We start from the raw sequence: 23,644 nt of genomic DNA on the forward strand, positions 1-23,644 counted from the left end.
GGCTGAGGAACACCGAAATTATCGATCGCGCTGCTCAACTTCCTCCAGATCGCATTGAGCTACACCTATGAAATACAGTCTAATAAATGTGTATGCTTGCATCAAGCGACCAGCTCCACAACGATGCATCAGAATGAACATGCCCACCGCCCGTCTTCCAAATCTCGCGCTTTGCTTCAACGCCGACCATGCCATGTTTTGTCTCTGCTTCAAAATTCGACGTCCTTCCCAGCGCGGCACTCCTACCGGACTTTCTTCGAAGAGTCAAGCTTCGAGGCTGCGGTGAATGCAGCCGATGTCCTCTTGCAGCTCTGATACATCAACACTGAGAAGTTCATTAGCCGCCTGTTCATGTCATGCTCGAGATCGGGGTTTACACTCACGTCCGGGAATCACGATCCAGATGAAGTTCATGAAGACGAAGTAAAACCAGAAGTAGAGGAACTCTGGGCGCGAGTATGTCTTGCCCAGAATGATGTGGTCGAACGCGCTGGTGGCGTAGTAGAGGACGTCGCCGTAGAATTGTCCGAGGGACACAATGAGTTGCAGCGGGAATCGCATGGGATGCTTGCGAATGATCATGTAGGCGACGATCAAGCAGCCTGGTCCCCATAGCCAAGCAGTGACGCTCTCCATGCACAGCACGAAAGCATCATTGGTGAGGTACCGCGAGTCGCCGTGTGCGTACTCCTTCCAAAGCTGTCCAAGGATGGTCTGCTTGGAGCCCATGGTGTAGAAGTTGAGCGAATAGTAACCTTCAAAGCAGAGGTGAATGGCGCCAGAAAGGACAAACCACATGGTCGTGGCGAGGTCCAGTCCGTTCATGTGAGGCTGGGTCGATTTGGCGACGACATAGGTCGCTGTGAAGAGTATGCCGCATGCTCCAAAGAAGAGGGTCAGCAGGTAAGGCACGCTGTTCTCGTTGGCAGCATAGTTTGCAATGAAGCTGCCCACGGGAAGGTAGGGGTTGTCTGCAACGACGTGCGCCATCTTCGTGGCATTCGAAGCGATGTTGTCGAGGACTGCGGCAGACATCGTGTGATTGATGGTGTCTGGAAGGTCCAAGGAGGTTTCTGTGGTGGGAAAGCAAGGAGGAAAGTCACACAGTGTCAGAGGCAGGTGTTGTAGCAACGTGTGTGCTTCCAAGATTTAATAGTAAGCGTCTACCTGGTCTAGGCCCTTGTGATAAAAGTCGCGCCCGGCTATAGAAGGCTTGTGCGAAAAGGGATTCGCGCCGGCGACAACCAGATCGTAAGATTATCATCATCGCATCGAACCATTTCGGAGAGAATCGTGCCTGAGGCAGAGAATGCTGCGAATGAGACACTCGACTGTACGCTTGGATACCAGGTAGTAAATTAAACGACAAGAGGGCCAGCGTCGAGTCAATGGCCGTTTGTACGAGGTTACGTTGAAGATGATTTGCGCGATATTCGCGATGCTCTTGCTTCGCAGCGTCCGAGCAGCACCTCTTGAGTCTTGACTCTTGCGGCCCGCTCCAGTCATCCTTGTGCAATCAGTTCCCGGTAGCCCAGCTCCCGCACGACCCTTGAAGACATCCTCGGGCCTCGTGTTTGCCGTCCCATGTCACTGGGATTCTGACCTGATAACAAGAGTGATGGAACCTCCTGACAGGATCTCATTACCTCAGATTGTCCGTCCACTCCACTCGCAGACATCCTGCTCTACGTTAGCGATTCGGCCATACGATAGTCCTGCGCCACCTCATGTCGAAGCTTGTCACCAGCCTGTAGCCAACGGTGTAGCGTGCTCCCTGAGGTTGAGTAGTAGGTGTCAATATTCAGTGAAAAGATCGGCGTCCGCACAACTCTTTTCCTGTGCTGTCTTTCCGCACGATGAAAGCTGGTGTAGGAAGCGACTAAGCCGCAGCGAATACAACAGTGCAATTTTCGAAGCGATTGGAGTACTCGTTGTTGCGTCGTGTTGGTATCAAGTTCTCGGATTCCGGGGGATCGCTAGCGTCATTTTCACTGAATATTGACACCCACTGTGCGAGCTACCGCAGACTGCGATCGGCAATCAACACAATTTCTGTTGTGGAATCAAGGAGTATACCCTCGATGTGGTCGGCGATGTACTGATCGGAGGTGTGACGGAACAATGAAGATGTGGTCTTCGTCTGGCATGGTCACTCTCAAGTCAGCCTCATTGCGGCCAATGGCTGCAGTGGGTGGTAAGCTCATTCCGAATGCGCCGACAAGATCCACAGGAGAATGAACGCGAGGCATGCGATTGTCATGATAATCTGATGAAGTTGTAATAAGGAAGGATCTCTTATATGTATAATCTCTAAGATCTGGGTTCTACTCCATTTGTCATAGATCAAAAGGCTGTTTGCAACATCCATTTTGGCGATGTGCAAAATGTGAAACTTCTTGGCGTCGGCGGAGGCGGCCTTGTTCTCCTTCGCCTTGTACAGACGCTTAGGCTTCAATTCGATCGGCCGATCGCGGGCGGTGCCTCAAGATTATCGCCTATGACCGGGACACTTCGCTTCGTGACCTACACACTTCTGCGTTCTCTCTCACAGCACACACGACCACGGCTTCTACACACCCGTTAACGGAACAAACTCGACGACCTCTATTGAGAGCTGAATTTCTCGACCTTCACAGACAATTTCCACACCGACTCGGACCTCCCAGGCGGGAACGCGGCCGTGTTGACTCCCGCGGGCACGGCTGACCGGTCGCATTATCTGCGCGCGCTCAACGACGACGACATGAATTCTCCTTGCTCCAACCACCAACACTTTCACAATCATGTCGATTACTGGGAATGAGGCTCAGGGAGGCTCAGTGAGGCTCAATATTGGGCGCCATGGTAACGCGATGTTGGAAATATGGGCCACCTATCATCGGGACGGACACGAGGCCCAAAAAATCTGGATCTGTTTTATGCAGCAGACTTGGAGCAACTCCGCAACCTGGACGCATCGACTAAGCGACTGATGATCTTAATGGCATTCTATCTACGTTAGACCATCTGGAAGCATGGAGCAGAAATGCTCGCAAGAATTGTTTTGGACTATTGATCGGACTGGAAGATTGCCTCCAAGTCTGCACCATTTCTAGCCTCGCGAGAACCTTCATTGACTTGCCAAAGAGTTGACAGAGCTATCCACCCTCTCCTGTGCAGACTGCGCTCTCCAAAGCCACCGAGGTGCAATCGTGCAGCCAGTCTGAGAAGGGACTATGGAGGTACAAGGTCAAAACAGAATTTCGGCGGAGGCGGCGATACAGGCACATGGGAGCCGCTAGCGCTCTTCACACGCGGACGCTCTTTCCTTGCTTGGCGGGTCTCACCATGATGCAAGAGCGAACGAACCTTTGATGATGCGGACGGTCCTCACTCGTGGGTAATCACACGACACGAACACCTCTCTTCAATTCTCTCTTTAATTCGAAGACACAATCGCCATCAACGCCATCTGTTTCAACGATATCGACTACGATATGCTGTTCAAGATGCGGGAGCGCTCTCTGGAAGAAGATCAACCATGGCGCTCGACCGACCTCGCTGCCTTCGTCCCCAAGCTAAGATACACGAAGCAATATAAAGGAACCTCCTCGACCGTCAACGCCATGTAATCATATCCAAGAAACATCTGCTGGACTGGCAGCCTCTGACCGGACACCTGGGTATCGACCTGCTAGCCGAATTGCGACTGCAACTCCTCCACCGAACGCCTTTTTCATCGGTCCACCCACGCTCTCCTGCTCAGGATGAACACTCCCAGCTACTCAATCGCAAGTCGTGCGATCCGATCTTCGCAGGACCACGAAGACAGGCACTTCATTGGAATCCCATCTCCTGATCTTGATGAGGTTGCATATAGCTGCCGTACTGCGCATTGGCCTGGTTGCCCTCGATAATCCGGTCGAGAGCTGCCATATCCTGCTGTGTGTTGAAGGCAAATTGGCTGCCGTCGCCTTGTGGACTCGCCAGATGCTGCATCATGCTGTTGGAAGAAGACATTCCCGGTCCCGCCAAGGAGTGTGCACGCGCTGTGTGGCCCTTCTGAAAGGATGGCCTGCCTCCGGAGAACGAATGAGATCTTGAGAAGTCCTCGCCAAACACTGGAGATTGTACTGGAGAGTCGATGCTGTCTTGCGATGGTGAACCACGCTTGATGCAGTCAGAAGCATGGCCGGCAGTCCGTACTGCCATGACCTGCTCCTGAGCTTTGTTCTGGTTGTATGCGTGCATGTCACTGCAAGTGCAGCCTTGCGTCTTATCGTGCATGAGAGCGAGAGAACGCAGCTCGGAAAACTCATCGCGGAGCTCTCGAGCTTCTTGCTTCAGCCTGGTGTTCTGGTATCCTGCGATTCTGGCCGCTTCCTCGAGATCTTCCGTGTTGTTCTTCTTCTTGGCTCGACACTTCGCCGCTGCGAGACGATTCTTCTCGCGATACTTTTCCCGCTTGTCATCTCCGTCTGAAGGACTCTCCATCCTACCGCTGAAGCTCTCCTTCTTCGCTCTCTTTGCTTTCGAGTGTCGGGAGTTGGCAGCATTGCGAGCTCGCTCTGACTTTGCTGATGTAGTGGCTTGCTCCTTCGCATCGACAGAGTCATGGCGACCTGCGGGTTCTACAGAAGATGTCTCCTCTGGTGGTGTGATTTGGCCGAACTGGGAGATGCTGCCGCCACTTCTCGACATTGCACCTGCTGCTTGAGCACGACTCTGCGGAAGAGCCTGCATGGGCATGGGCATTTGCATCTGCTCAGACCATGACGGATCGAGTGGAGACGGTTCACCTGGCTGGGTATACATCATTTGTGGAAGGGATGGATTGCTAATAACGCTGGGAGGTGTGTCGCCATCGCTGTAGGATTGTCAGATCCATTGTGATCAAAGCAGGAATGTCACAGTGGGATACACACCTGGTTGCACTCATGGCATAGTAGGGCTGGAGACCATTGTTGATCCCAGGATTCTGGCTGAAAGGTGAAAGACCGCGCTGCATGGCGGCGTGAAACTGCTCGTCGTCTTCGCCGAACATGAATGCCGATGATGGATCGAATGCGGGGTCGTTCATTGTGGAAGGCGGCATTGGGCTGGAATTGTGCTGAAATTGGGTTTGGAATTGCCCGTCGGACTGGTACCTGGACATGATCTGGTGTGTTGAGTTGAGCAGCGCTCGATATCTATTGCGTAGTCGTGGTGGAGCTCCGTCTGGGAAGGAAGTTTTGGTACAAGGATGGCGGGCGCGCGAGCGGCGACAGCGATTTTCTGCTGTGCTGGAGACCTAAAAGTCTCAAACCGCGGCCTGGACGTGAGTACAACAAGGTGGAATGCCTTGAGATGGTCAGAGGTGAGTCGACGGTAGGTGTGAAGACGTGTATTGTGAAATCGTGTCGAGTGGCGAATGCGCGAAAGCTCGGGTTTGCTGCTGCTGATAGCGGGGACCTCGCGGAGTGGACTCCCTTGCTCGGTTTCTGAAGGGAATGCAATGGCAGCGGAGTGTTGATGAATGCTGTAGAAGTGGGAGTGGCAATATTGCTCTCGACGTGCGAATGTTTTGTGTACAAGGCAGATCTGCTTTGGTGCGAGAGTGACGCTGGGCCTCGCAGCAGTTTCGCGCCGTCTCCGTGCTTCCTCTCTTGTGGTCGCTTGGAAACTCTCTTCTCTGTCGAAGCGGAGCTGGCTGCGTCGTTTCCCCACCAAGACGTGCGCTAGTGACGCCCGACCATCGCGATCCGACAACGTGTCCCCTGCTTCTTCATCACCAGCTGCGGCCTCCGCTCCGCTGCCCGCTGTGTGTGAAGATGCCCCTGCTCTCCTCACAGTCCGAGACGATCCGAGAACTTTGCCACCTGCTCTGTGTTTGCTGCAGCTCCACATGAATGGCAGTTGCGAGAGAAATGATTTCAGCCGTGCTCATCGAGCGGAGCCGCATGGTAATCTAAGGTAACTCTGTTTCTGGTAAGGCGATGAACTCTGTTTCGCTCCCCAGGTAGTGCATTTTGTAGGCCGCGGTTTCTGGAGACCGGCGGTCTTGTCCCATTCGGCGGTCTTGTCCCATTGTCCTCCATTGACTGGCTGTCATCGAAGATCGTCAGCATCCCGACAAAGAGAGATCGGTACTCGCAGCTGCCAATTTCGACTTCCTCTTCCCGCCCGTGTCGAATGAGACGATCAGTCAAGACACACAAGACACGGCCAATCGCGCCGACGATACGATCGGTATGCGTTACCCGAGCGCCGTCTCCACTTACCATGACCACATCACCCGCTACGATTCCGATTCGTCGCCGGAACGATCGCCGAAAAATGCCCTCGGGAATGCTTCCGTCCTCCGACACGATGAACGCACATGGTTGGCCCTTGTTGCACGCAGTGCAATATAAAGTTGTAGGTGGTCAGCCAAAAACTGGTTTGGCCGCTACTCGCGTCTAATTAGTCGCTTAATTCTGCAAGCGCCTTAGCGGCTTCCCTCGCGGAACGTCGACTTCGTCGCTTTAGCTACCTCTCTCTACTTAGATAACTAAGTAACTACTTATTAGATAACAACGCTATTAATATAGTATAGACTATACGTTAGTAGAAGTCGGAATATGCTATTAAATCTAGCTATTTACCTATATAGTAGCTAATATAGCTATAAAAGCCCTAAAAGCCCTAAGAAAGTATTTCTTAGTATAGGCGACTTAGTTCTTTTATATATAGTCTAGTATATAAGAGCGTACGTATTCTAGCCTTTAGATATATAACGTTCTACCTAGAATCTTTAACTATAGTTCAAAGTAAGAAAAGCGCTTAAACATAGATATATTAAAGTAAGAGTATACTTTCTAGATTAGTAGCTAATAGTATAAGAGACTAAAAATATACTCTAATAGCGTTAAGTTTATAATAGAAGTTAATTAATAAGTAAATAAATAGATTAACAAACTAACGGACTAACGGACTAATTGTCAGAGGCTGGTGCCTGAGGCTGCATCGGCTGTGCCGATGCCTGGGCCAACGCCCAACGGACGAACGCCGGTTCAGAAATCCACTAGGCCGAATCGGGAACAAGCTTCCTTTCGGCCGACTGGAAGGCCACGTATGCGCCAAGCGACGCTACGCGCACACACAGCTTATACTCGACGTTCCGTTGTTCTAGATAGATCTTCTTTTCGGTAGCTTTAGAATTTCATACATTCGGATCTGGACCTTTGTGCGCAACTTCGGTTCAGACCCTTACACTAATAGACTAATAAACTAATAGACTAACGTACAAACAGACTAACAAACTAATAAACTAACGAACTAATAGACTAATAAATTAATAAACTAACGCACTAATAGACTAATAGACTAATAAATTAATAGACTAATAAACTAATAGACTAATAAACTAACAGACTAATATATAAACAGACTAATAAACTAATAAACTAATAAACTAACAGACTAACATATAAACAGACTAATAAACTAATAAAATAACGAACTAATAAACTAACGAACTAATAAACTAACGAACTAATAAACTAACGAACTAATAAACTAATAGACTAACGTACTAATAGACTAATAGACTAATAAACTTATAAACTAGCGGACTAGTAAAGCTTAATTAAAAAATATAATATAGAATAAACTATTAAAATTTTTTATGTCTCGACCGGACGATTTACTAGGCACTCTCCTAAGAAAAGTACGCAATGCCTAATATCGACCGGCCGGGTGTCACATCTGCCTCCGCCGAATACCGACAATCGGCATCTGATCCCCTGCCTCAGCGGCATATGCACCCCTACTAGGGCCTTTTGAGCTCGTTTGAGCCAGATTGCGCCCGTAGTATAAGGATACGTAGAATCTCCTCCTTCCGAGAGAGTATCGAATCGAGTCTGTTCTGAAGTGATTCATACTGCTACTCTATTCTTAACTGCACCTTTTACACCGGGGCATTACTACCTCTTACGCAAAGAAGCTATATAACCCTACTTCCGTATAGCGGTTCCCTAAATACTAAACAGAGCCTCTTATATTAAACCTAATCGAGACTAGGCTATAAGCGGGGTAAAGGGGTTAGCTAGCGAGTAAGAAGCCGAGAAATTTTGTCCGTATATATACCTTTAACCTTATAGCCTCGAGTAGCCGAGTAGTTAACGCGCTACCTACAACTTTGCACTGCGTGCAGCCTATTCGGATTCCAAAATACGTATCTCCCTCGTATGTATATGTAATCAAGTTGTGATTCTATTCTGCTTGTGCTGCAAGAGAGGGTCTGCCGTCCCTTGTCGCGATGCGTCGTGAGGTACGGCAGCTAGCTGACTTTGATAGTGCATGCAATGATACAAGATCTGCGATGTTACAGACAGCAGTGTCAGCAGTTGTCAGCTCAGCATTGCATACAGCATAAGGTTGCGTAAGAAGGCACATGTCTCCCGTGTTCACACATATGGCGCAAGCGCTCGTGCTGTACGACCAATCGGATAGACACCTTCATCGCGACGGCCCGCTATCCGAGTACATGCGTCCAGCCGCCGGGCATGTGCGTGTTCAACAACCATGAAATATAGACGAGCTCGTGCATGCAGATGCCCATGTCGTCTATAGTGCCCTCGCTTCTTACCCGCCCTTGTTATGGCATATAATGGCGCTCGATATGGCGCGCAAGTGGCCCACCGCCATGGACCGCACGATTCGGTGCAGTCCAAAGACGACATCACGCACATGCGACTCCGCGAGCTGGAAGAAGAGAACAGTCTCCTGTTGGAGAAGGTAACCTCTGCCTGTACGTGAAATCCTTGTTTCATTACTCCTTACAGTGCGGCGCGAATTGGATATCCTGCCGCTGTCTTCACGGCCCACAGGGGTGCGCGTTTCACCGCTGACATGGCATCCATAGCACAACGTTTTGCCGACTACGAGAACCAGATCCGCGTGCTACAACAACAGGTCAAGCTTCAAGAGCAGCGTATGGCAGCTCTGAGCTCTACGACTGTGGACTCGGAACAAATTAGCTCGGACAATACAGGCCTATCGCGACTGGGCAGTTTCATGCGCAAGGGATCCTTCGCGCCGACGGCCACGAGCCCAACTACCACCTCTCCACGCGAGCAAGAACTGGAGAAGTCTCTCGCAAAGGAGCAAAAGGCGCGTGAAGTGGCGGAGCAGAAGGAGAAGCAGGTCAACGCGGAAGTGGAGGAATTGAGTACTACGCTGTTCCAGCAGGCCAATGAGATGGTCGCTACGGAGCGGAAGGAGAATGCTGCGTTGAAGGCCCAGATCAAAGAGCTTGAGAAGGCTGGCGGGAACGTGGCCGAAGCGGTTGGGAAGGAGAATGAAAGACTCAAGGAGAGACTACAGACCATGGAGCAGCGAGATGTGGAGAAGCAGAAGCGTTTAGAGAGGCTGGAGGCCGCGCAGAAGAGGATTGACCGCGTGCGGACAATGTTGGTGCCGCGCTGAGCTCGCTTCGGAATATGCGGACGATACTACTGCGCAGCCAGCGCATTTCACGAGGTTTACGGACGGGAGCGACTTCACACCGGGCAGCCAGCAAAAAACGGGAGGTACCTTATGCTGGAATTGCATCGAAGCACCGTCATCGTGGCTGATTTGGCGGTGAATTCATTCGCTGTGCCACGTCGATCACGAGCTATTGGACCGCCTCTGGAGACGAGCCCATGGGATACGATCCTGCACTACAAGGATCACCATGCCACAAATCATCAGTGCCGGCGGCATTGGGCATCCTCTGAATACTGGCTCCGCGAACGTCACATTCGAGACAAAACACCGCCACACAGATCCGTGGTTGTCGCAACGCAGTCCGTTTATTAGCACTACCGTCGTGCTTACAGCTGTTCACGCCAGAAGATCCGAACTCCCCGAGAAGTGTGATAATTTCAGAACGTCACGAAGGTCATGTCAGGTCGACAAAGGCGATATGTCGTATGAAGTGATGGAACAGATTCCGAGTGGAACGACACAGACAATCTAGCACGGAATTTCTGCCAAACTGAATGGGATCTTGGTGGACATGGGCGAGGATAGTCAACAAGATACGAGGGTATGAGGTGGGCATGCTCCGGGCGTTTCACAATTATGAGCCGCGTACAGCGATACAGCCGGTCCATGTGAATGGGAGACCTGATCAAATCGCCAATAGATATAGATGGAGAATGCGAATCTCGCTTTATTGGCATCATGCCCCCTTTTCCGCGGTCCTCGATCTGTCGATGGGGGCAAACCTCACGCTCACATGGCACCAGAATGACAATGCTTGAGACGAACCAGCATCGTTCGCAGACAGCTTTGCAGCGGAGAAGAATCGAGGGTCTCAAGTCAGGAATTGTGGAGTATCTGCTGCAACTACGAGAGACGCAGCTTGACCATAGGAAGTTCTCCCGACTTTTGCCGCCAGTGGAGCGACCCACATTCATCAGCATCATACGTGCCATACGCCTACACCTCCTCATGCTTGAGACTCCGGTCTCTCGTCTCGCATACATCATATGATGCTGTCCAAGCCAACAACGATGCCAGATGCCAATTGAGTCCCTACGACACCTGGTCGGACTCCAACTGCTGTTCCATCTTCAAGACCACGGCCCCGGGCTGTGCCTTTGACTTCAGCTCCGCTTCTGTGACGTTCTCCTTTTCATTGCAAGCCTCGAGCAAGTTCGCAAGACCGCCGCTGAGCTGAGCCATGTCCGACATCTCAGCCAAAGCCCTTGCAGCAACTTCGATCTGAGATGGCTCCACAGACATGCTCTCGATCTTGACTCTCTTCCGAACACATGTAAAGTGCATGTTCAGCAGCTTGTTGTAGTCCTCGATCCTCGTCTTGAGCTTTGCCTCCTTCTTCTCGAGGTATTTTACATGAGTGTTGCGTGCGTCGGCAGACTCATGCTGCTGGTCGTCATCGTCTTCTTGATCAATGTGGTTGACGGTTTTGTAGTGGCTGATGAATTTGTTCCTGTCCGAAATGCTGAGCTTGTAGATTTTGACCAACGCCGCGTGTTCCTTCTCGAAAGCGACGAGTCTAGCTTGGAGTGCGATGACGACCTGGCTGAACTTTTCCATGTCCTCCTGGTTGACTTCAGAGGCCGTTGCGATGATCTCTTGCCCGCTGCTTTGGATCTCCGTGTTTCGCTTTCGTTTTCGAGACTTTGACTGCTCGACTTGGTCTGAATTCGAAGCCATGTTAATGGACTCAGACGTGGAAGACATGCGGGCGTGATTGCATTTGCTGATGGTCGTGGTAAGTAGTCAGAATCCGTTTGCCGCGTCGCGGCTACCAGAGCTTGAAGCTCGACGGCGAGTGAATGAGCGGCTGGCTGGCCTGTCTGTCACATGCAAGCCAAGTTCATCTCAGTATTGCGCTGATCAGAGACTCTAGCCATGCAATTATCGTCGCCTATTGAGACCAATACACCCAGAGCTTGCGTTAAACTTCGCTCTCGACACAACATGGACTTCGCCATGCTGCTCAGCAGTCGCTTCCTGTGGCAAGGTCGAAGAACAATAGCACAACATTGGAGTCATTCTCGCCACACGACTTACCTGAAGTCAAGCAATATCACATGAAAGACCAAACGCCATTGGCCTCAGCCACTGTCATGTGCAAGTTGATTCACTCGCAGCCCAACTGCTGCAGCACCGCGTATCTCAAAACCTACATGTTCTTCAGCGAACTCTCTCTTCCTTCGACTAACCGAGCACATACCTTACCAGCCATGGCAATCCTTCGACGCTCCAAGAGGGACATCAACGCATTGAAGCTGTCCAATGGCCGAGACTACCTCTCCTGCAAGCTTCGTTTGACCCGCACACAGCTTGAGCAATGGTTGACCTCCGACACCGTCTTGCCACACCTGGTCCTTTGGTCGAAGTTGTGCATCGACAATCCTCGCCGATACAACGATGCCAGCGAATGGGTGAACTTCGTAGGAGGAAAATACTTCGCAGATGGCGGGGAGTTAGAAGAAGATTTGTTGCTTGCTTGTCTTGGAGAAGGGCAGACCAACACAACCAATGAAGAAGGCGGTGGCAACAGCAGCGTATTCGCCGACCACGATGCCAAGACAGCCTCATGGTGCACTCAAGATATGTGGGCTCGTGCCGCCTGGCGTATCGTCCAAGACAACTGCGGGCCCGGCGGTATCCTTCAGCGCGATATTGAGCAACATCCAGCTGCCGCATACGCTGTGGCCATCGACATCCTCTGCCTTGCATTCCATTCCATTGCATGGCGCGAAACTGCATCGTGCTGGTGGATCTTGATCAACAGCACTCCGTCACAGGAGAAGAGCAAGATCGCCTTGACCAACCACATCACCTCCACCATCACACAGCAAGCCTTGAAACTGGACCACAAGGCCGATACCGAGAGCAGTGTTGATTCTGAGATGGAGCAAGAAGAGCTCTCCGATGATGATACAGTCACCATGGTCACCGCGTCCGAGAGCGCGGAATCAGAGTTTACCGATCCCGAGAGCCCTTGGACCAAGGCTACTAGCGTCAGTGAGACTTCCCAGGTCACTCCGACCAGATCTCACAAGAAGAAAGTCGCGGACACAACCTCGGGCTTCGATGCGGTTCAGGATTGGATGGACCGCGTGCCATCGATTGGCGATGGAGTCGGAGTCGACGGTGCGCTCAAGTTGATTGATGAAGAGGGTGAGCCGATCAAAGGCTATCGCAGAATGGCGTTGAGGAGCGCTGGAGCTGCTCCAAAGCCGGTCGTGACTGCAGACTCACTGATGGTGGATTCGGACGAGATTGTTGTGGCGAGCTGGAGGATGAACGACAAGGACGATGATAATGGCGATGAGATAGATGTGGCCGGCATGAGGATGGACGGGGCCGAAGATGACGATGATGTGATCGTCGTGGCGGGCATGAGGAGCGACAGCGTCTTCGATAAGACCCAAGCGCTTGCGATCGCGGCGACGGAGGAAGACCCTGTACGCAAGTCAGCACGATTGACAGATGAAGATTGAGCCGCATGATCACGGCAGTCGAGAAGGCTGCAGAGAAATCACGCTCGGGCTGATGTCCTTCATATGTGGGTATGGAGGGTGCTGGCTCCAGTACCTGATGAACATTCACGACGTGTCAACTGGATCGGACCACTGCCACGAGCACGATGATAGGACATTCTCTGATCTGTCACGTATACATTGTCCGAATTCTTCTTCAATGCCTACTGCTTTGGGTATCATCCAGTGATGTTGTCTGCTTCATGACCTCTTCGTCATATGCTTGTCCGTGCCTTCATAGTCTCATAGATGCTCCAGCTCTTTCTACTTCTTCACGGAAGCCTTGGCGAGGTCGGCGAGGGCATCACGGCGCTTGAACTTGGCGTCCTGGATGACATCGGCCCCGGCATCGCTAGAGAAGTTGCCAGTCCTATTTTCATGTCAGTAAATGCAGAGGATCAAAGGTCGTCCATACTCACCACTCAACAAAGGTTGAGCCCTCGTTCTCGCCGCTGGTGACTGGGTAGCAGCGAATGGTGCTCAAGACAGAGGAGTAGGAGAGAGCAGGCTGAGAGGAGATGATGCTGTAGGTGATGTAGTGGCTGATCGAGCTGTGCTCCTCCTGCTTGACTTCGAGCACGGTGCCGTCGTTGAATGTCCTGTACAGTGTTCAGTATGGCTTCTGCGAAATATTACCTCCTGACGTGCTCACCACTTCACGACATCGGTGTCTGGAGAGGCTCCCTTCACGTAATCGCTCTGCTTGATGGCGGAGTACCAGGTATTGAATTTCTCGAGCTTGATATAGTGCCAAACAGCGGCGAGAGGAGCCTTGATCACGGCAGACTCCACGACGGAGGTGGAAGTTGGGATGGCTTGAGACATGGTGGATGGTCTTGGTGGTCGTTTGGTGTGTGAGTTGTTCGAAAGATGGGAAAGAATGTTCTCTGCCCCGCGTTCAATGCTGGCCCTACAGGAGGAACATCACTCACGTCATTTACAAGGGTAGCTACTTACTGTGCTGCCAAGCCAAAGACTTCTCCGTCCAAATTTCATGGCATGCGCATCAATTAGGTCTACGCGATATTAGCACCTCGACAAGCTCATCTCGCATACGATGGCGACCACCAAAGACGCGTCTGTCGCTGACGATCCGTCTCGCGACCAAGGAGCACTCGAACGCGCCGTTGGCATCTCCGTCTACGTGACACCGGACGCGCCAGGATTCTCGTGCATCGTGAAGCAGCGGTACACGGATTTCCTGGTCAACGAAGTGCTCCCGAATGGCGTGGTGCTGCACCCGAGCGATCTGGAACCGGAGGACCGTAAGAGGAAGCGAGGGAATGATGGTGGAGCAGCGCAGAAAAAGCAGCGGACAGAAGAGAAGGCACAGTTCGCGGCAGCTGTGAAGACGGAGCCTGAGCTCGAGGAGGACATCGCTGTGACGCTCGAAGCGGAGGCAACACCTGCTGCGGCCGTGACGACGGAAGAGTCTGGTGTCAAAGCTGAGCAGCATCCAGCACCAGACTCGGACGCCGCGAGAGCGAGCGACCCTTTGAAGGCAGCAAAGGCAGAGGCTGTGGCTAGCATATCCGAAAAAGACCTGGCCACTTTAAAAGATGTGTTCGGAGAATCCACAACATCCGCAATCGTCAACTTGTATGCTTCAGTCGTGGCCCAGCCTGAACGTAAGCCCCGCGACCTTCCCACCATTGAGTCGGAGCCCATTGCAGAGAAATCCAAACGCACCGAAGCCCATATCTGTGTCCGCAATATCTTCAAGTCCAAGCTCTCAACTCTTACTGTGCAGGATCAGGACCGCCAATCTGGTCCAGGTACCATAATCGCCATCAAAGCCGCTCCACCATCTATTGCCTCCGATCCCAATGGCGACGCTCGTCATACTGGACAGCAGCGTGGAAAGCAGGGTTGGGCAGATCTCGGTGGAGAGTACCTCCACTTCACTCTGTACAAGGAGAACAAGGACACCATGGAGGTGCTGTACTTCCTCGCATCTCAGATGAAGCTCCATGTGAAGAACTTCAGCTTCGCTGGTACGAAGGATCGTAGAGGTGTCACCGTCCAGCGTGTCGCCGTACATAAAGTCAAGCGTGATAGGATCGAATCGCTGAATCGATTCGCGAGAGGTTGGCGTTTGACAGGTCCTTGGGAGTACAAGAAGACCTCCCTTGAGCTCGGGGAATTGAGTGGCAATCAGTTCTTGCTCACCCTCCGTGACGCCCGGTTCGACGGAGAGGAGGCAGATTGGACCATCCAGCAGAGACTGCAGCACGCAAAGTCAGTAGCCAACACTGCTGCAGAGAGACTGAGTACTCAAGGGTTCCTGAATTACTACGGTCTCCAGAGATTCGGAACGCATTCCACCGGAACTCATGCCATTGGTGAGAAGATTCTGAGCGGCGACCTCAAAGGTGCTGTTGACTCGCTGCTTTCGTACGAAGACGCTCTTCTTGAGGAGAATCAAGCCGCGGAGTCTGGTGCAGTTGCGGATGGCGATGGTGGCCGTGGACAGAAGAAAGTCCCGTACGACGACATTGCGCGAGCGACCGGCATTCGTGACTGGCGTAAGACTGGCAACGTGCGTGATGCTCTCGGTCGCATCCCTGGGAGATTCTCTGCAGAGAGGGGAATCATCACCCATCTTGGCAAGCGTGACCACAAGACTGGCGCGCGGCCAGCCGCCGAGGACTGGCAGGGTGCTCTGATGCAGATTCAACGAAACCTTCGGCTCATGTACGTGCACGCATACCAGAGCTACGTCTGGAACACTGTTGTCGGCAAACGTTGGGAGATCTTCGGCAATACGGTGGTTGAAGGTGACCTTGTTGTGGTCGGCGAGAAGGAACAGCAGGAGGGCATCGTGAGGTCCGTGCCCGCAGATGAAGTGGATGAGCACGGTGAACCGATCATCCATCCCTCAGCCTCTGCCGGTGGCGAAACTGGTGCCGGTGTACCCACTTCTGGAGCCGCAGACGATCCGTTCGTTCGCGCCCGTCCATTGAGCAGGGACGAGGTCGAGAGCGGCCGATTCACGATCTTCGATCTCGTCCTGCCTCTGCCCGGGTTTGACGTGATCTATCCGAAGAACGAGATCGGACAGTTTTACGTGGACTTCATGGCGTCGGAGCAGGGAGGTGGACTGGATCCGCACAAGATGTACCGTGCGTGGAAGGACATCTCGCTGTCGGGCGGCTATCGCAAGATGATGACACGGCCTTTGGGTCGGGTCGAAGCTGAGCTACGAATCTACAGCCGACCCGACGAGCAATTAGTGCAAACCGACATGGAAAAGCTTGAGGGCGCGAAGGTTTCGCATGTGAAGACCGAGACTGATGACAATGCGACCGGCGACAAACTTGCTGTGCTTCTGAAGCTGCAACTCGGCAGCAGTCAGTATGCGACGATGGCGATTCGAGAGTTGAGCAAGGGCGGTGCATCCAGTTTCACACCCGACTTTGCGTCCATCAACAAATGATGGACACCAGCCTCAGGGTCGAACATCGTCTTCTGGCACGCAGGGCTGGCTTGCGATCTCGGCACATTCAAGGGCTAAGGGTCTCTAGCCACAACGCTACCATGTTTGCGCTCACCGAAACTGGTATGGGCCACTATCGATCATGACCCTCGCCAGCCCTGTATGCGCTTCGAACGTGTTTAGACTGTCCAATTCTTGGCCGATGGAAACCGCATTCGCAGCGTTGATATGCTGAAGGGTAGCTCTTGCTCATACTCGGCATCTCATATAGCCCAAAAAGCGAACTTCTGGAGTCGAAAACGGGGCCCACTGGGCTGAGCTTAATTCAACGTCAACCATTGGATCAAACCTCACGTCACCTCTCCTCTATTCTTACCTCCTTTGTTTACATCTACTTCCGGGTCAGTGATATGGAATTTTTTTGCACCTCCCCAACTACTGACACAGATTTGGACACAGATACAGTGGATGGAAAACATGCTAGCTCATCTCAGCGCCTCAGGAAGCTATATTTCGTTGAAGACTCAATGGGATATTCGATGCGATCGGTGACGCAGCAGTCCATGAATGTTTCACGGCAACAATGATGCAGAAAGCAAGCGTACCCGCAGGAGAGGATCCAGAGTCCCGACTCGCTGCGTCGCAGCTTCTTGCCGTTGCATAGAGTCACTGCGGTTGACTGGCGCAAGGACGACACGCTCGACTATCGACAGCGGTCGCAATCACTGAGGTGCTTGCACTACTGTCCACACAGCGTGTGAGGCATATCAGAACAGTGCGATGAGTCTCAGCTCGTAGCGGAGTCATCGTAGGGCAATGAGGGATTGCCGAACATTGCGAGTGAAGGAGGAGTCGCAACGCGGGGTTGTGGGGGGTGGGGGACCACCCGGTCGGCCTCACTGTCCTCGCCCCACCTGGATCAAGTCTGGCGGCGCACCCTGTTGGGGTACCCTATCTCCTTACCCTCTTTACGAACCCTTCCACGCGCTCCACTGAAACCCGGGACCTCTAGGACGCCTCTAGGCCCCTATCGCCAGTGTCGCTGTGTCGCCTTCCCAGCGTGCTCCAGCCGTCGCCTTCAATACCCGCTCTCTGCTCTACTTCAATTTTTCGACTTCCGAATGCAATACGGACCCGGTCTACTACGTTCCCACCGAACTCTTGGGCTTTTGAGACCTTGCTCTCCTCCACCGAAGGGCTTTTGGCGTCGCCAAAGCAGCACGCTCGGATAGAGTTGAGCAAATTTTCACAGGGCTCCGCTCCTTAGTTGTGAGGATTTGGGCACGTAGGTAGGTCTTTAGCAACCGCTACCACGGTTTCCAACTACATCCAGTCCGGGTTCTCTTCCACTTGCCATGGATCGTCGTCGTCATACTGTCGTTGCGACACTTCCGAGCATGTCTGTTCTGATGTTTACGCTGTGCCCTCGCCCTCTCACGGCCTTCGTCCTGTCTGCTTACCACGGTTTCCTGGTGGGAGTCATTGCCGTCAATATAATTGGGACGAGGTGAGGATACCGTACCGCCTGGGCCCCGGACATGAACCAATATCGATCAACTGAATGTCGAGGTCTCTTACCATGGTAGGTTGCTCTCAGCGAAGCTCTTTTCGAACAGAAATCCCCATCGCTGTTCCCTTCGTCTTGTTTAAAGACTGGTCGTCTCTCGCCCTGCTCCTCCCCTCTGTCCTTCCCATCTCACACAGAGACCAATTGCCTCACACGCAGTACTTTCAGACAAGCAAAGCAGCCTCACACGCTCACGCTCACGCTCACACACCACACACCACACCACACACGCACAAGCAACGCAGCCTCACACGCTCACGCTCAGACTCACCCACCACACACACAACCTCACCTCACCTCACCTCACCTCACCCACCACACATCATGGATATCGTCGGTAAGTTTTGCCCACTTGGATCCTCCAATGCGTCTCTCCAGCTAACATGCTCTCACCCAGCCCAGCTCATCAACCTCAGCGGCACCGAGTCGCTCTCTGGCCAGTTGAAGTACTGCTGCAACTTCTGCGACCAAATCCCAGGAGGTTTCACCACCGGAGACCTCACCTGCCACATGGTCCGTATCCACAACGTTGGGTACAAGGCCAGGGAGGTGAAGCCGTGCCGCTCGGGATGCGGCAAGATCTTCGAAGCGAAGAATAGGAGTGAAAACTCCTCCCCTTGCAGCGATCACGCCTCGAAGACGAGGCAGGACTTCTGGTTGCCAACCCCTGGCGACAAAGACATCGTGGCGTGGTATAGCATGTTCCGCAGAGCAGCTGACCGGAAGGAGCTGGAAGAAAAACCCGCGGACAAAGCACTGCGGGTGAAGGCCGCTCGCAAAGCACGTGATCAGGCCAAGAGGCAGGGGAAGCGATCGCGCTCGAGGAGCGACGACGCCGGCCCATCGAGCAGCCGACGCCGCCTCCACTCTCCTGTCCCGGCCATCGACCATGCCGATGGCCACTCCGCCATGCGCACCAACGGTCTCGGCGGCTTCGAGATCCAAGATGGATCCGAGGGACTCGCCGGCCGTCCTCTCCGCCGCAACCTTGCCAATGGAGACGTCGTCATGCCGATGATGTCCTCCGGCGGCGCGGAGAGCATGGACCTCAACTTCCACCCGGATTTCACCGCTCCCCCCGCCCCCACCATCTACCAAGGCGTTGGAAGCAACGCCAGTTGGATGAGCTTCGGTGGTGCTGACGGGAGGATGGAGTACCACGACTCCGACTATTTCCTCTTCGACGAAGACATCATCGACTCCGACAACATGCCGCCCGCATATGGTAGCAACGCGGAGTCGATGTCGACCCTATTGGAGCCTCTCCGGCAGGAACTGGCGGTTGGACACGCCGCCGCCGCCTTCGATGCTCCGGTGGCTTCTGCTGGCGTCGGAATGATTGAGAACCGGGGAGAGGATCCTCTCCCTTTCACCTTCGATGATATGTTCAACTACGATGCCTATCAGGCCGGAGCCTACGATGGATTGGGGCTCGTTGAGGCGGAGATGGAAGTCGTGGTGGAGGAGGAGGGGGAGAGCGCGCCGGTGACGCCGCCGATGGAGGGAAGGGTGATCGCGCTGCGGGACCCGGAGAACGCTGCCGCTGCCACTCTCCAGCCCATCGCGCCCGACCATGCCGAGGAGGTCGCCGCCGTGTCGCTGGCGGACGAGACTGACTGGGAGACGTGGGCAGAGCAGCTCGACAACAACTGTCGTTGGGCGGGCTTGTAGAGGTACTTGTAGGAGCTTCACCCATTGTACGGTTATTACATTTCATACCACCATAGAACAAACAGCTTCTTAATTACTAAAAGAACTCACTGTCGTCCAAGGGATCTACTTCCTGCTGTGTCTCAATTGCCCTCCGCTTCTCCCTGAAGGTGTCTTCCAGTCCACCATCGATGGTATCCTCCGCCTCCATATCCAAGTCTACCATCTCCGTGTACGAAGGGTTCGTCTTGGGCGGCAGTGGCTTGCGCCCTGACAGCACATCGAATAACGAGTCCTCACTCTCGCCTTCATCAAACGCCGCGCCCTGCATTGAAGATCCATTCCTCGACTGCTCGTACCCGGCGTCGCGGCCTTCTGGATAAATGAAATGAAACGCCGTCTTCTCTGTCGCCATGATGATCGGTTTTGCACCGGTCGCAGTCTTCACCCACGAAAGTGTCGCTCTCGGCCGCGCTTCTGTCTGGAACATCTGTGGCGCATGCGATGAGCTTGCATCGAAGACATATGCTATCCCTTCGGCACAATCGACCATAAGCGTATCGCGTGATGACGGGTGCCAGTGGAGTTTCCGGATGTTGCTGTGCTGGATCAACACACTGTGCGCTGCTAGACTTGATGCCTCCCAGATCCAGACGGTGTTTAGCATGCGACAGTCTCGACTTGCCAGGTATCTACCGTCGCAGCTGAATGAAAGCTCTGCGATGCCGAGCTCACTGGGCTCGGAGGTTTGTTTCAGTCGGGAGAGTGGTGGTGAGACTGGTTGTGAGGGTTCGGCGTATGAGCGCACATTTGCGGCGGATACAGTCTGTTGCCATATTCGTGCCTGCTGCTCGGAAGCTAGTAATCTCTGATCGATGGTCGTGCTGTGCTCGATGACTGCTAGTGGTGTGAAGGTCGTCGTATTCAGGAGCTCTACTCGTCCATCGAATTTCGCCAATGCCAGAAGCCGTCCATCTGATGACCATGTAACATCTTTGATGCCCAAACCATGCTCGTTGTCGTTTTGTGATGGACATGATCGGAACAGGTGGCCGTCGGGCGTGTAGATGTGAAGACCTTGGCTCGCCGTCGGGACGTCCAGTACAGCTAGCCATCTGCCATCAGGCGACCACGATATTGAATGCGCATCATGTGTCGGTAATTTGACGAGTGGAAGCGCTTGGCTCGAGGTCGAGAAGTTGATCGCGAGATGGTCGTCCGCCGCCATTCGTGAGAGCATTGCAAACAGTCTCGGCCCGCCTTTAGCAGAGCCTGGTCGAGTCTGCCAGGCTCTTCCATCGCACGTCGTCTTGACATCAGGTAGGTCGACCGCCTTGCCACTGTGGATGTGCCACAATTTCGTCTTGCCAAACTCCCATATCGCAAGCAGATGGTCATTGCCCACGAATTCGGCGAAAGCAATCTTGCCGAGACCTCCACTTCCGTTATCGAGGCGCGCAATGTCCAGTAATGGCTCGAGCTCTACGATCTTGACTCCACGTTCTGACACGATCGCGATGTGTGTACCATCTTCGGACCACTTTAGGGATGTGACTTTGGTGTGGTGAAATCCCGCGCCGGTATTGACAGTTGCTGGAGCGCGTCCACGAATGCTTTGTTTGCAGATTCCGGTGTCTCTCATGTACACAACGCAGTCACCGGTCGGAGCAGCGCTTGAATGATATGAAGCCTGCATTCTGGTGTTGTCGTGTATTTCTAATGTCTTGATCTCTGCATGAACGGTTTTCGATCGTGAAAGGTCAACAAACAACCTTTGGCGGGGCAGCAACGTTAGATTTGTACGCCGAACATTCACAACTTCAACCTTCAACGCTTCGATATCAGTCTTCATGCTTCGACATTGCTCGCTCATCCGTCATGGCTATCTGGCTATGCTACCCTTTATGCGAACTGCAATATTGGTAGCCATCGCCGCTCACGTCCATTTACGCTTTGCTCAAGCTTCGTGAGGAGGCACTGTTACGTCTTCCCGAGTGCTGTACATTTGTAGAAACGCAGCCGTTGATTACACCGCTCATTGATCGTTGAATTGTTTACTTGCTGAGTCGTCACTGATAATTGATACACTATGACACCAACGACTCCGTCCCCATGTCGGCCGATGCCATTTGACCAACCCTAACCATCAAAAGGCGTCTCACGCTCCAAAACTCTCCATCGCAACACTCTCCACCGGCCACCTATTCTCCGTGACGAGATCTTCCTCCGGCGTATCACCATCCACAAGCTCAAAGTGCCTCAACTCCCCACACGCCTCATCGTCCGGCTCCCCGGCACTACCCAAACACTCCCTACCCAACAATCCCGCCACTACCCAAAAAACTTCGGCTCCGTATGCTCACCCGCGAAGAAGATCCTCCCGACATTCGCGCGTAAGTTCTGGTGCTCGCGGATCGTCACGCCGGGCGGCCAGTACGAGTAACTCCCCCGGAATGCCGGGTTCAGCGTCCAGCGCGGATAGAGAAAAGCCGTGGGTTCGGGAATGGTGATGTTGGGGAACATCTCGGCGAGAACGGCCATGATCTCGGCTTGGGTTTCTGCGTCGGTTTGGCGTTCGATGCGGTGCGATTATTCGGCTGTGGCGGTTGCGAAGAGAGGTTGCTGTCGACGCCGAGATAAGCTGCGTGGGAGAGAGATTGGAAGACGGGATAGTTTCCTCGTTCGTGGGGATCCGCATGGTAGAAGAGTTCGGTGTCTTGAGGCCAGAATGTGGTGGGAAATTGGAGGAAGATCTTGGTGTACGTCGTCATGCCGAAGTTCTGAATGGCGGTGGATTTCCAGGTTGGGAGGGCGGGAGTGTAGGACACAGAGTCGTGTTTGAGGACACCGAGAGAAGAGGTGTTGATGGCGTAGGCCGCGGAGATGCAGGTTCCATCAGCGTTGTGGACAGTCACGCCAGAATCGGAATGGGATATGTCGGTGACGATGGTATTGAGGAGAAGTCGAGGATCGTTTGGCTGGAGAAAGGTGAGAGCTTCACCCGAGACAATTGTGTTGTAGCCTCGAGAGTCGACGATGAAGGGCTCTTCGTCGCCCAACAGGCCATACGTGAAGTTCTCCACCGCGGTGTTGAAGATGAGGGAGCTGTAATCGTGAGGCACGGCGATCGACCAGTCTGTTGCTGATCAGGTGAGCCAAGCCTCGAGGTTAATTGCACAAGTATGCATTTGACGTACCAAAATTGATCCACTCCACCAATGCAGCGCTCATATCGTCAACCTCAGGGTTCCATCCGGCAAGGGCAAGGCCAGCACGGGTAGATTGATCTCGAACATTGTCCGTCAAAAGTCGACCCGCCTCAGCCGTTGCCACCTTGTCGGCCTCATCGTAAGCATCCCAAAGGTCAATCTCAATTTCTCCAGTCTCGTTGTAGGTCAGATAGTTCTCGTAGTCGGGAAGGACCGTGGCGTCGTTGTGTTTCTGGAGCTGCGCACAATCAGCGGACGGAATCGATGGAATTTATCTCGGTGGATCCCGACCAACAAGTTTATTGGGTTTAAAATATTCCCTCCTCGGCCATGCACCTGCAAAGGCAGTGTCAGCTCATTTGCGGAGTACCGTACAGAGGTTCCCTCCATACCCAATTTGCACCAAGCTCGACTCTGTACGGATCACCGTAGTGGTTCTCGCCGAAGTCTGTAGCAACCAGGCGGCTGCCAATGTAGCCATTGTACTCGACGACGATGAAGTTCGTAACGGAGGTATTGGCAAGGGCTTACTGGCCGGTCATTAGTAGGGCTCTGGCGGTATCGAGGACGAATCGCACGTACAGCAGCTGTGATTGCAGCGATGCCCGCGCCCCTTTATTTCGATCAGCATCTTGAGCGATTTCTCGTAGCTGCGGTCCGGAAGCTCACAGTATCACGACCGAAGTTTGACGACACTGACTGTCATCGACTTTTGCTTTCACAACGTACGCCAAAGACGTGGATGCTAGACATGCTAGCAGAACAGAAGGACGCAACT

The 23,644-nt window shown here is 53.1% G+C and overlaps 11 protein-coding genes across 11 annotated transcripts; 4 read left to right on the forward strand and 7 right to left on the reverse strand.

Moving 5' to 3' along the window:
• Positions 1 to 242: 242 nt before the first annotated feature.
• Positions 243 to 990, reverse strand: MYCGRDRAFT_36488 (uncharacterized protein; the record flags this gene model as incomplete). The annotated part of the gene is made up of 2 exons (XM_003855407.1): positions 243 to 325; positions 384 to 990. The coding sequence occupies 2 exons, from the start codon at positions 988 to 990 to the stop codon at positions 243 to 245; spliced, it is 690 nt and encodes a 229-aa protein (XP_003855455.1).
• Positions 991 to 2,537: 1,547 nt separating this feature from the next.
• Positions 2,538 to 3,168, reverse strand: MYCGRDRAFT_103332 (uncharacterized protein; the record flags this gene model as incomplete). Its single annotated transcript, XM_003855406.1, has 1 exon — positions 2,538 to 3,168. The coding sequence occupies one exon, from the start codon at positions 2,783 to 2,785 to the stop codon at positions 2,570 to 2,572; it is 216 nt and encodes a 71-aa protein (XP_003855454.1).
• Positions 3,169 to 3,816: 648 nt separating this feature from the next.
• On the reverse strand, positions 3,817 to 5,059 carry MYCGRDRAFT_90910 (uncharacterized protein; the record flags this gene model as incomplete). The annotated part of the gene is made up of 2 exons (XM_003855405.1): positions 3,817 to 4,846; positions 4,905 to 5,059. The coding sequence occupies 2 exons, from the start codon at positions 5,057 to 5,059 to the stop codon at positions 3,817 to 3,819; spliced, it is 1,185 nt and encodes a 394-aa protein (XP_003855453.1).
• Positions 5,060 to 8,584: 3,525 nt separating this feature from the next.
• On the forward strand, positions 8,585 to 10,010 carry MYCGRDRAFT_68638 (uncharacterized protein; the record flags this gene model as incomplete). The annotated part of the gene is made up of 2 exons (XM_003854984.1): positions 8,585 to 8,749; positions 8,864 to 10,010. The coding sequence occupies 2 exons, from the start codon at positions 8,599 to 8,601 to the stop codon at positions 9,424 to 9,426; spliced, it is 714 nt and encodes a 237-aa protein (XP_003855032.1).
• A 511-nt stretch (positions 10,011 to 10,521) lies between these two features.
• Positions 10,522 to 11,166, reverse strand: MYCGRDRAFT_90912 (uncharacterized protein; the record flags this gene model as incomplete). The annotated part of the gene is made up of 1 exon (XM_003855404.1): positions 10,522 to 11,166. The coding sequence occupies one exon, from the start codon at positions 11,164 to 11,166 to the stop codon at positions 10,522 to 10,524; it is 645 nt and encodes a 214-aa protein (XP_003855452.1).
• Positions 11,167 to 11,582: 416 nt separating this feature from the next.
• On the forward strand, positions 11,583 to 12,965 carry MYCGRDRAFT_90913 (uncharacterized protein; the record flags this gene model as incomplete). The annotated part of the gene is made up of 1 exon (XM_003854985.1): positions 11,583 to 12,965. One exon carries the CDS (start codon positions 11,583 to 11,585, stop codon positions 12,963 to 12,965), a length of 1,383 nt encoding a protein of 460 aa, XP_003855033.1.
• A 191-nt stretch (positions 12,966 to 13,156) lies between these two features.
• Positions 13,157 to 13,842, reverse strand: MYCGRDRAFT_99199 (uncharacterized protein; the record flags this gene model as incomplete). The annotated part of the gene is made up of 3 exons (XM_003855403.1): positions 13,157 to 13,374; positions 13,424 to 13,603; positions 13,657 to 13,842. 3 exons carry the CDS (start codon positions 13,827 to 13,829, stop codon positions 13,269 to 13,271), a joined length of 459 nt encoding a protein of 152 aa, XP_003855451.1.
• Positions 13,843 to 14,022: 180 nt separating this feature from the next.
• On the forward strand, positions 14,023 to 16,440 carry MYCGRDRAFT_68643 (uncharacterized protein; the record flags this gene model as incomplete). Its single annotated transcript, XM_003854986.1, has 2 exons — positions 14,023 to 14,435; positions 14,532 to 16,440. 2 exons carry the CDS (start codon positions 14,062 to 14,064, stop codon positions 16,438 to 16,440), a joined length of 2,283 nt encoding a protein of 760 aa, XP_003855034.1.
• Positions 16,441 to 18,331: 1,891 nt separating this feature from the next.
• MYCGRDRAFT_90915 (uncharacterized protein) lies at positions 18,332 to 19,678 on the forward strand (the record flags this gene model as incomplete). The annotated part of the gene is made up of 2 exons (XM_003854987.1): positions 18,332 to 18,344; positions 18,405 to 19,678. The coding sequence occupies 2 exons, from the start codon at positions 18,332 to 18,334 to the stop codon at positions 19,676 to 19,678; spliced, it is 1,287 nt and encodes a 428-aa protein (XP_003855035.1).
• Positions 19,679 to 19,754: 76 nt separating this feature from the next.
• On the reverse strand, positions 19,755 to 21,353 carry MYCGRDRAFT_90916 (uncharacterized protein; the record flags this gene model as incomplete). Its single annotated transcript, XM_003855402.1, has 1 exon — positions 19,755 to 21,353. One exon carries the CDS (start codon positions 21,351 to 21,353, stop codon positions 19,755 to 19,757), a length of 1,599 nt encoding a protein of 532 aa, XP_003855450.1.
• Positions 21,354 to 22,119: 766 nt separating this feature from the next.
• MYCGRDRAFT_90917 (uncharacterized protein) lies at positions 22,120 to 23,408 on the reverse strand (the record flags this gene model as incomplete). Its single annotated transcript, XM_003855401.1, has 4 exons — positions 22,120 to 22,793; positions 22,855 to 23,104; positions 23,259 to 23,331; positions 23,398 to 23,408. The coding sequence occupies 4 exons, from the start codon at positions 23,406 to 23,408 to the stop codon at positions 22,120 to 22,122; spliced, it is 1,008 nt and encodes a 335-aa protein (XP_003855449.1).
• Between the last annotated feature and the right edge of the window lie 236 nt (positions 23,409 to 23,644).

The sequence above is a fragment of the Zymoseptoria tritici genome, chromosome 2, assembly GCF_000219625.1.
Source record: "Zymoseptoria tritici IPO323 chromosome 2, whole genome shotgun sequence".
Taxonomy (NCBI): domain Eukaryota; kingdom Fungi; phylum Ascomycota; class Dothideomycetes; order Mycosphaerellales; family Mycosphaerellaceae; genus Zymoseptoria; species Zymoseptoria tritici.